This window comes from Aedes aegypti, chromosome 3, assembly GCF_002204515.2.
Source record: "Aedes aegypti strain LVP_AGWG chromosome 3, AaegL5.0 Primary Assembly, whole genome shotgun sequence".
Classification (NCBI taxonomy): Eukaryota; Metazoa; Arthropoda; class Insecta; order Diptera; family Culicidae; genus Aedes; species Aedes aegypti.
In genome coordinates this window covers 117,499,654-117,511,511 of record NC_035109.1, presented here as the reverse complement: position 1 = coordinate 117,511,511, position 11,858 = coordinate 117,499,654, and the positions used below count along the sequence as shown (strand labels likewise).

The following is an 11,858-nucleotide window of genomic DNA, read 5'->3' as shown; positions in this document are numbered from 1 at the left end:
GTATATCAAAACTTTGTCTAAAGAATAAGCTTTTGATCTTCACACAAATTTTCAGACAAGCCATGTTGTATGCTGTACCAAAATGGACTAGCTGTTGTAATACCAGGAAGGAAGTCTGCAGAGTATTCAAAATAAAATTTTGAAAATAATTCTGGAGCTTCCTCACAGGTATGGTACTTATGAATTGCATAGAATATCCAATATCGAAACATTGGAACAAATATTGAATTAAATTATTCAAACGTTCGTCTATTGCCGCGATTAATGCGTTATATATGTGGGTTCAGTTAGGTCTAGGTAATTGAAAGCGTTTTTTTTTTCTTTTATAAACGGGTGAAATCAATTCACTTGTTAAAATTCTGAATTGCTACGGCAAATGAAATGTAATGTGTGATTAACAAAATGTTAATACATGCTCAGTTTAGTTTTACCAAATTAGGATTATAGTGTTTTCTAACACAGAGCACCTAGATGTAAGATATGAATGTCATGTTTGGAATAATATTAATAAAGAATTGAAAAAAAAACTAATGAGTTTCATTACACAGAACCAATGAATCTCCTTGCAATTCTTCAGCAGATTTCTTCCAAGACAATTGCGGACTTCTGGTTAAACCTTCAAAAAATTTCTGGCGTGATCTTTTTTCAGATGATTGATTTGTTGGTGGACTTGAAAGTTTTTTCAAGGATTACGCAATTATTTTATAAACGTGAAAGCTGGAGTCAATTTTTATAAAATTCAAAAACATGAATAGTTCCCACGACGATTTTTTTTCCATTGTTCAAGAATGAAGCAGTGTGCGTGTATTATATATCATTAGCTCAAACCTTCCCATATTGAGTGCACCTCTTTTTTCTGTCCTTTCACTTATATAGTGCAGTAATCAAATAGTTTCAAACAAGTAAGAAAGCTGCATAAGTTACCACCTGCGTCGCTTATCAAATCCCGGTAAGCAGATAGAAACACACGCTTTGGAAACAACACCTAATCACAGTGTGTCATCAACTTGTATTGCACTGGCGTCTACCGACTACTAGCTGTTTGCCTATCGTTAAGCTCTCCAACCTAGACCATGTTACGGATACAGCGCAAGAAAGCCCTTCGCAAGATAAAAATTCCAACTGCACAGATTGGGAGATATTGCTACCATTGTTCATCAGTTAGTCGGGTCAGTTCAGTTTCTTACGGTCTTTTGACTTCTTTGGTTCCAATATCTCGATGGCAGTTCGGTACAAGAAAGTGGCCCCCGAAGGAGGATGGGGACTGTTAGTTGGCATAGGAATGGCCACTATGTTCACCGTATCTTTGGGCTCGCTGCCATCGTTCGGATTGATGTTTGGTGATTTTTTGACGAACCTTGGCGAGGAGACCAGTGCAATAGCGTTGATTACGAGCTGCTTCTTCAGTGCGCTGAGCTTTGCTGGACTTTTCACCAACACCCTGATGAAGAAGACTTCCTGTCGGACGGTTGGACTGATTGGGGCGGCTTCGTATGTGGTCGGAAGCTTTATGACCATTTTCGTGAGGTCTACCAATGAACTTCTGGTATCGTTCAGTATATTTCAGGGTAAGCAATTATGGGTACACTGCTGCACAGTGGGGAATTTATTTATTTCAGAGCTCTTAATTAATAGCGCCATAATTATACTTCGTAGCATTTCGATGTATTAAAGAAAGCTTTCCAGTAATTAGGGGTCATGCACAAATTACGTCACGCTCCAAGGGAGGGGAGGAGGTCAAGCCAAGCGTGACAAGCTTTACAAAATTTTTGAAGGATTCATACAAAAAACATGACAAGGGGGGGGGTGTTCGAAAAAGTCGAAATTTAGCGTGACATAATTTGTGTACCATCCCCAAGTACCGAACAACACCCAATACCGGAAAAAGTCTAAAAAAATTGAAATCATGGTCCAATCATGCGGTATATTGGAAGAAAAGAAAGCTATTCTGGAGAGTAATATTTGTGGAGAATAACATATCCATGAAATATGCATACCTTTTTGAAAAATAGAGATGTTGAAAATCGTTAAAAGTTGTCGTATTGCCTTAAAATTTGGCCAAATTAGTAATTATTTTGAATATACCAAAATATTTTAGATAACGCAAGCATGATCGAAAATAATTATAATTTGAAAGAGTGAATGTATGCTGTACTATATTTAAACCTAATTGTGGACAAACAACAATTTTGATTAAGTACCTCTTGTCACCCAGTTTCGAACAGCTTGATTTGCTATATGATATCTCTGTAATTATTGCACAAGTGTCTCAATTCAATTTATCATAGTTTCCGTCGATCATTTTTCATCATATATGAAGAAGGTTTTTGATTGACATCTTGCAAACTAAGTAAAATTCAAACTGTTTATGTGAATGTTACAAATGCATCAAACTGGCTATTAAATATATTCTTGGTGTAAAAACATTCGATGAAGACATTTACAGAAATCGAGGCATTCCTAGATTGTGTTCGATATTGGGAGCCACGTTTATGATTAGTCAATCTGGTACTAGACCACATTGGCAAAATAAAATATCAAAATTCATATTTATATTTTCAAATTTATTTCTGTACGCTGCAAAATTTATAATATTTATCACGAGTGGGTAACAGGATCGCATATTATTTTAAATTTTGAATTTAGTGGCTTATGCTTTTTTATGTATTCGGCATTTGGGGTTGTCCATAAACCAAATGTTCATTTGGGGGTGGGGGTTTAGGGCCAAGTATCACGGTCCATACAATTTGTTTTTTTTTTTGTGTGTGGACAAATTACCTAGAGGGGGAGGGAGAAAAAATGAACACGTGGTTAATGGACAGCCCCTTTCGATCTATCCCCTCAAAAGTAAGATGGAAAATTCATTTTTTGATCTTCTCAAGATACAAGAATGTATAAAGTAAAGGGTCTTGTTTCCCGAACTTGGAAAAAATTCCGGCTTTCGGGATTTTCATTTTCAAAATCTCGGGATCCCAGGATTAAACAAAATTCGTTTAAAACTAGCGTAAAGCTGACGAAATGTAATGGAAGTGTAAAATTTCAATACATTTTATGATCATACAGGCTTGAATATGTATTGAGGCTTTGAAAAATGTATTGAACGTGGTCAATTTGTATGAAATTGAAGCTACATTTGATTTCCACACATTTTCATAGAAAGATCATATTTATGGTCCCGGCAAACTTTGTCTTGCCATCAAGTAGGCTGTTGAATACGCTATGGATCGTCCCATACAAAATTACAGTTTTGTTTACTCTCGTTTTTCCGACTTTCCCGGTGAATATCCTGGGATTTTCATACACACAAATACGTCGGAACCCCTGACGAACAAAAGGGAGAAATAACCATTCAAATCCGTTAAGCCATTTTGTGACATACAAACACCATTCCATTTTTATTTATATAGAAGACCTTGGACAGAACGTGACAGCTCAACTAAGACTGCCCCGTTGTTTTTCAGTCGATAGCCTTGACGATGCAAAAGCTAGTGCTACCAGAAATCTTTTTATACTAATCTTGTGAACGAATGGGAATATCAAGGCTCATAATTTGATAGTTTCTTACAAGATTCATTCATTCAATGCAATAGTGGATGCTAGCTTTTTAAAAATCAGGTTTATTTTCAGAACCGATGTCTTTTTTGGAGAAAATTGACTCATTCTACATTATTTTGCTCCTAATTAAGTATTTTATATATATTTTAGCATTGTAGGAGCACATGCGGTAATCTTAACATCGAATATTATTGGATTTGAAACAAAAAGATTTCATGAAAAATGTTCAAACTTTTGGTAAAAACACTATTTTATGAACCAGCAACACGGCCTGACGAGCAACAAAGTACCCTGTTGTAATTCAACTCAACGGTGTAAAAGTAGACCTTTGCCAAAACGACCAATGAGAAGTGGTCTTTCTTGACAGGCAAATGGTTTCGTTTTTGTACCTCTACCTGACATGTCTTGTCTTAGTAGAAGACTAGTTGTCCCGGAATATGTTGTAATGCCCAGTAGGCTTTGAAGTAAGCTATGAAAAAAAATCTACACCAAACGTCAAATTTATATTTGTCATATTTCTTTATTTTCCTTAATCTTATTCGAGTGTACGTAAGTACGGTGCTGCCATATAGGAAAAGTTTGCTCGCTGCGTGAAGCGTCGAAATTTTTACCCGGCAAGGTATAAGAAGTGAAATTTCAAAAGTTTATATAAAATTAACTTCAACAGTTACTTTTGATGGGCTACATTACAGGCATATTATTTTGAGTTTTATATTTTTTTCTCAATATCCTGCTGATTCTATAGCTTATCACAAGTCAAACCCCACACACTTAAAAGAATTTAAAGGAATGTGTTTTGAATTTTTAGAAGCATTTGAAAATTTACTTCCTATGCTTTGCCATATAAAAAAAAATCGGAGCTTCACGCATAGAGTCAATTGTGGTAAAATCCAAGCAGTCAGTGGATGCAGGGAGTGATAAACAGCGGGGGCTGAAAATGACAGCTGGCGAGTCGGTGAGCTGGTGTATTTGTCCATGTAATTTCACTTCCAGCGGTTGCTATCATTTCCATGTGATTATTTATTTTCAATCGTACCGCCTTGAATGAGTAGAAAATTTCATAAAGCAAACTTCGTAATGCAATAATCAATGAAACAGTGCTTTTAATTCAAAATGAGTTTTGACAAAAACCGCCGGTCGATTAGTGCCAACCTTGATAACTCTGTACATATTTGCATCATTCTCCACCGGAAGCGATCAGCTCACGAATTCCATGGCTTGCTGACTTGATTTTACAAAACAAACTTGCCAGATGTTGAATAATTTTCCAATGCCAATACTCTTGTTGACGGATTAAACTACCTCCCTTCAAGATACCATGGTCGGAGCATTGGGCGTATGCAACAGTGATAGAACTATGCCAATCTGTTGATTCGTTCTCAAGCAAACTCATAACATACAAAAAACATTCCATTTAGATTTGCTTTATCGATAACTTGTATGATATTACGGAATTCACTAATTTAATTTGGGCAATTATATCACAATTACACGATAGATGTTGAAGAATGTTTGTTATTATCCAAGCCCTAGAAACAATATAGATTATGAAACAGTTTTTTTGTGTTTATAGTAATGATTGAACTATGATAAAAATATAAATATTGCAACTCCTATTTCTCCGTTCACTTTTTGCCTTCATGAGAGAAAAAATAAATAAAAGAAATACTTTTCAAATTATTGTAGAGGTTTTTATTGATCACACATTAACATACGGGATCGCTTAGACAAACTTGCAGATTATGATCTGGATATAATGGTCTCACTCACTCCAAAGAAACAATCCAGCTTATCATCTTCCCATATTGTATGAACTGAGATTTTGTGAAGCTTATGATGCTTCTTCTGAAATTAAAAGAATTCCCGGGATTTTAAATAAATATCCCAGGATTCGTGATTTAAAAGATCGCGGGAAATCTCGGGATTTTTGACCTGGAAAATCCCGGGCAAGACCCTCTATAAAAAGTTCATCAATTCATTACTTTTCAAGATATATTGTATATCTGATAAAAAAAAACCCTTAAAACTGTTTGTTTTTCAACATAACTTATGCATTTTTGATTTCACAGTATTCGTCATATGTGCCTGTGTCATCCGCAAATAAAGATTTTTGACAACTCAGGTAAGTCAGATGTGAAAATATTGGTCCCAAAATGCTGCCTTGAGGAACACCAGCTCTTACAGGAAGTCTTTCAGACCTGGAGTTCTGATAATTAACCTGAAGTGTACGATTTGACAGATAACTTTGAATTATTCTAACAATTGACATTGGAAAATTAAAGTTTTTTAATTTTACGAACAAACCTTCATGCCAAACACTGTTGAATGCTTCTTCTATGTCTAGAAGAGCAAGACCAGTAAAAAAACCTTCAGATTTGTTGGAACGAATCAAATTTGTTACACGTAAAAATAGATGAGTACTCGAATGTCCATGGCCGAATTCAAACTGTTCATTGGCAAAAATTAAATTTTCGTTTATATGGTCCACACACATTCTATTCAAAAAGTTCATATATGGAGGTAACAAACTGATTGGACGATAGCTAAAAGCTTCAGCAGGATTTTTGTCTGATTTTAAAAATTGGTACAACCTTAGCATTTTTTCATTTGTCAGAAAAATATGTCAATTAAAAACATTTGTTAAATATACCAACTAAGAATGATAAGCTACTTTCTGGAAGTTTCTTGATGAGGATGCATAAAATTCCATCATCGTCAGGAGCTTTCATATTTTTGATTTTTTTTTTAAAGTAAATATAAATCGAAGCCAAACATCAATTTTTCAAGAGCACAAATCTGGAGAACCGAACATCCGCTTGAGCTGAAAACTTAATTGATTGGTCACCACCAGCTAGTGACCAATCGATTAAGTTTTGGTTTTTAAGATTTGTGCTCTTAAAATTTGAGGTTTGGCTTTGATTCATCTTCACCTTAATAATTGTTCTCACTTCTTCCAAATCAGTCTCCCAGGAATTTTCGAAAATGCTCTTCTGATTGAGAATATTTTCGAAGTCCTGAGTAACTTGATTTTCTATTGGACTAGTAAGCCCTAAATTGAAATTGTGCGCACTTTCAAACTGCATAGCAAGTTTTTGAGCTTTTTCGCAATTAGTAAAAAATTGTATTCTTTTTTCGATACCGGTATTGGCTTTTGAGGTTTTTTCAAAATTTTAGATAATTTCCAAAAGTGCAAAAGATCCAATTGAGAAATTTTATTTTCAAAATATTTGTTTCTTAATTGTGAAAAACGTTTCTTGATTTCTTTCTGCAAATTCTGCCATATAATTTTCATAGCAGGATCGCGAGTGCGTTGAAATTGCCTTCTCTTCACATTTTTAAGACTGATTAAGGTTTTAAGATCAGCGTCTATAATCACGGACTCGAACTTCACATTTTGTATTGACCAGTTGGCTACAAAGGTGACTAGAGTTGGTTAAGACCAAATTAATCGTAGAAGGGTTTCTAGAAGAGGAAAAACAAATGGGGCTATCAGGGTATTGCATTGAGAAATATCCCGAAGAGCACTCATCAAACAAAATACTGCCGTTGAATTACTTTGTGAATTATTCCATGACCGATGTTTGACATTAAAGTCACCAATGACAAAAAAAAAGACTTATTGCGAGTCAAATTTCGCAAGTCAGTTCGGAGCAAATTAACTTGCTGCCCAGAGCATTGGAAAGGCAAATAGGCAGCTATGAAAGAATATTTACAAAGCTGTGTTTCAACAGAAACACCTAAAGTTTCACAAACTTTAGTTTCAAATGAAGAAAAAAGTTGATGTTTTATACTTTGATTGCAGATGATTGCAACTCACCCGTATGCCTAACCGCTATATGTATATTATTAGCTGTTAGAAAATTAAACAACTCGTCCCCTTTAGCATTCAAAGAACGAGCATTCCACTTTGAAATATTTAAATTATTATTTGGATCCATTAGAACAACGTAATTCAATAACAATGTTATTAGTAAATTTATGCTTTGAATCAATTGTTCAATTAAGAAAATGAAATCAGATTGAGACATAGTACTTGAAGTAGGTACATTATCCCATGATTTTCCGTTAGGATTTTTTGTAGACGAAGAGGCTGAATAGAAGTTTCCTGTGGCGGCAGGGTATTTTCCATATAATTTGAAACAATAAGAATGGTTACTTGTAATATGAAAAAGAGAGGAGTTTAAACTACCTGCTACGATATCGGAATATGATTTTCCTTGGGTAGATCCATTCAAAATTAAACGATTCGAATGGTTGCCCGACGGAATAAAATTATTTTTCGAATGAGCATGATAATAATCTTCCTGATGGGTATGATTCTCAATCAAGCGAACGTTAGCTGAAAAATGAGCATTGTTCGGTACTCTACCAGGGGAAATCAAGAATCGAAAAACATGACCTTTCATCTGCCTGGCACGAGCCTCGGCGGCTTGCCTACGCGAAGGGCAATCCCAAAAGTTTAACTTATGATGGCCCCCGCAATTCGCGCATACAAATTGTGTGGTATCATCCAACATGTTCATTCCATGCTTAACTAATAATTTAAACGCAACGACACAATATTCGAACCAAACGATGCACTTATAGCTTGTTATCCTAAAGTGCATGCCAATCAAAGAAAAACTCGTGGTTAAAAATAAATGCCGTAAATTGTACAGTATTTTCACTTTAAATTACGTCATTCTTGCATTACTTCCATAGCGAATTGGAAAGATTTGTGGTCCAAGAAATATCGTCCGCGGCTACAATCAAAGCCATGTTGAAGGTGTCTACGTTCGATTTCCGTTCGGTCAAGAATCTTTCCGTAATGGAAATTTCCTTGATTACCCTGGGCATAGAGTGCTTGTCACATGATATACAAATACGAAAATGGCAACTTTTTCAAAACAGTTCTCAATTAATAACTGTGGAAGTGCTCATTGAGCACTAAGCTGAGAAGCAGGCTCTGTTCCACTGAGGACATAATGCCAAGACGAAGAAGAAGAATTGACGAGAAATTAACTAATTTGCACACTAAGTTTTTTTTTCACGAGCTCGGCTGTGCAAATCTCGGTTTTCCAATTTTAACCGAGACTCAGCTAACAAATTGTCTGGTTGCTTAGCAACGAGGCACGACTTACTGATACACGGCTTTTATTTCCTGAGATCCCAGGAAATTTGTTTGCCGACTACTCGGCTGTGCGGATCTCGGCTAAAATTAGCCGAGATTCGGCATTCTAAATTAAGTGTGTGTGTCTTCAATTCACGAAATTTTACTCGCTTCAATATGTTAGGCATATAATAATTTAAATTTAAACGATATTTCTAAGTGTGTACGTCCAACCTACAGACATCTCTCATAAACTATGTTTGCTTTCCATTCAACAGGAGCCGGTTTCGGACTGATGATTCCCGTTTCATACACAACGTTCAATGCATATTTCGTCCAGAAACGAGTGGTCATGATGAGCGTGTCACAGACATTAATTGGCCTTGGCACCATGATCTATCCGATTTTCATACAAAAAACAATGGAGGCCTTCGGTTTCCGAGGTTGTATGGCAGTTCTTGCCGCTGTCAACAGTAATACTCTAGTGGCAATGCTGGTGATGCATCCTGTAGAATGGCACATGAAAAAAGTACAACTTACCGAGGAGGAGATACAAATGACTGCAACACCGAACGACGAGCCAACTGGAAAGGTTGTGTCGAAAATCATGAAAGGATTAGATAGATCCCGACGAGCATCATCAATCCCGGGACTAGGAAATTGGTCTGGTCCGGTAGTAGTGAGTGATACCACCGAACGAGACAAGAAACCGGCAACGAAATGGCAAGTGTTGGTGGATTTTTTGGACCTGACACTACTGAAGGATCCAATTTACGTTAACATCGTTCTGGGCATATCGTTCGCTCTCTACTCGGATCTGGCCTTCTTCACCCTGCAGCCGATGTATTTGTTCATGATAGGATTTGGCAAAGTATACCCATAAAGCCGTGTAATTCGATCGCTCGTTTTGAATACTAATGGTGACCTGCTAATCGCTTTCTTCCAGCCGGATGTTTCCCTAATCATTGCCATCGGAGCCGGAGCGGATTTGCTATCGCGTGTATTTCTGGCCATTTCCAGCACATGTTTGAACATTAAGGCTCGCTACGTCTATCTGGCCGGGGCGCTGTTCACTATCCTGGCACGTTTCGGTAATTACTTTTACCCACTTGAAATTCTGCATTGCCCAGTGTGCAAAAAAGACCCACATCGCACAGTGTAGTGTTTTGGGAGAAAAAACGGATGCAATTCAGCCGCGACTGAACGGCTTATGAAAAATATGCTAAGGTACCCCGGAGCAAGTGAGACCCTTGGACATAGCTCATTTTTGGTAAGATTGTCAAGGGGTTATTCTTTTTGAAAGTATTAGGGATGTATTAGGCACAATACATATTGTTGTTTTTATTGTATAACAGTTGTAATTTCGGTGCCATTTTTAAACTGCTCAAATTGCTTCTTCTTCTTCTTCTTGGCATTACGTCCTTACTGGGAGAGAGCCTGCTTGCTATGCCCAGGGAAGTCAAAGAAATTTCCACTACGAAAAGATCCTGGATCGAGCGGGAATCGAACCCAAACACATTCAGCATGGTTTTGCTTTGTAGCCGCGGACTCTAACCACTCGGCTAAGTAAGGCCGTTTCTCTGATGGATTCAAATATTTTTAGAATATTTTAAATTGGAATGCTCGTTCTTTGAATGGTAAAGTGGACGAGCTGTTTAATTTTCTAACAGCTGATAACATACAGAATTGCACCCGTTTTTTTCTCCCAAATAGTACACTGTGCGCCATGGGGAAACAATATGTTAATGGCCTCCCCCGGAAGTGAGAGCACCATTTGACAGGATTGCTCCCTACCATGTTTTACAGTTTTCCCAATTTTAAATTTTTTTCGTCCATGCCTCTGATTTTCCAAACAGCATTTTTATTCGTTTACGATTTTTATGGTATGGCTACCATAACGGCCATAATGGGATTCCTTCGAACTTGGATACACGTCCCACTGCCGTTGGTGTTTTCCGAGTATTTGCCCACAGAAAGGTAAGCACCCGGCACATACGGTGTCAATTTGCCTGCAACCCCACAAAATCGATAGCAGGGCGCGATAAACTTTTGGCGCCCATAAATCTTGATTTTGTATGCATAAAAGTGACTCTTCATACGCACCATCGCATGATTGATGGAACTCATCTTCCTGTCGTTCGTCCTGCTCGAATGACGTGGACCGTTTTCTTCTATCTTTTTTTTCTCGTATCGATTCCCAGGTTTCCTTCCGGCTACGGGTTATTTATGTTTCTGCAGGGAAATATCACTTTTGCCGTAGGACCATTTGTGGGCTACATCCGTGACGTGACCGGAAGCTACTCGATCTCCTTCCACTGTCTTACGCTGTTCATGGCGCTCTGTGTGTTTCCGTGGTTGTTCGAGATTGTCTATCTGAGACTAAAGTCGAGAGCGCTGAAGGAAGCTGATTTGCAGCTGCGAAAGGTCGCCATCCCAATCAAACTGGAAACAATAGAAGATGGCGATAAGCGGTAGTCTTATGAAATATATGGGAAAATTTGCCTAAACAGTTTTTTTTGTCACTTAAGTTAGGTTGAAAGAAAGCCCTTTAGTGAGATCAGTAAGATACCACCAAGTAAACGTTTTTCTTTTTCTTTTTTTATCATTTCATATATTACAATAATTTATTATATCTAGGTGCTCTGTGTTAAGCAACCCTGTCACCCTAATTTAGTAAAAATAAAATCGAGCTTTTATTAACATTTTGTTTTGTTTGTTGTGTGTGCTTTTTCGTCTTCTTGTTTACATTAACGTCCCCACTGGGACAGAGCCAGCTACTCAGCGTAGTGTTCTAAGAGCACTTCCTCAGTTATTTAATGCAAGCTTTTTTTGCCTAAGTTGCCATTAACGCATTCGTATATCGTGTAGCAGGTACGATGATACTCTATGCCCAGGGAAGTGAAGGAATTACAAAAAGATCCTGAAACGACCGAGAATCGAACCCAGACACCTTCTTATATGAGAGAAAAAATGCTTTCAATTAACTTAACCTAAAAATTTTGTTTTATGGCTGTAGCGGTCATGCGACTCAAAGCTAAAGGGAGTCTATAAAAGCAAATGATGGAAATCAATAGTTGGATAGGCGTCGCAAGGGAACGACAAGATTGAAATTTAATTAGGTAGTGAAAATTGAGCAAACCATTTTTAAAGTCAGTAAGCATCGAAGCGTCCTGTATTTTTCCTAGCTTCTCTACTGGAAAAAAGTTTTGAGCTT

At 37.1% G+C, this 11,858-nt stretch overlaps 1 protein-coding gene across 1 annotated transcript; it reads left to right on the top strand.

Moving 5' to 3' along the window:
• The first annotated feature begins 1,148 nt into the window (after positions 1–1,148).
• Positions 1,149–11,151, top strand: LOC5564352 (monocarboxylate transporter 7). The gene is made up of 5 exons (XM_001648655.2): positions 1,149–1,568; positions 8,923–9,515; positions 9,591–9,735; positions 10,501–10,621; positions 10,846–11,151. Exons 1-5 carry the CDS (start codon positions 1,220–1,222, stop codon positions 11,117–11,119), a joined length of 1,482 nt encoding a protein of 493 aa, XP_001648705.1. The 5' UTR covers positions 1,149–1,219; the 3' UTR covers positions 11,120–11,151.
• The last annotated feature ends 707 nt before the right edge of the window (positions 11,152–11,858 follow it).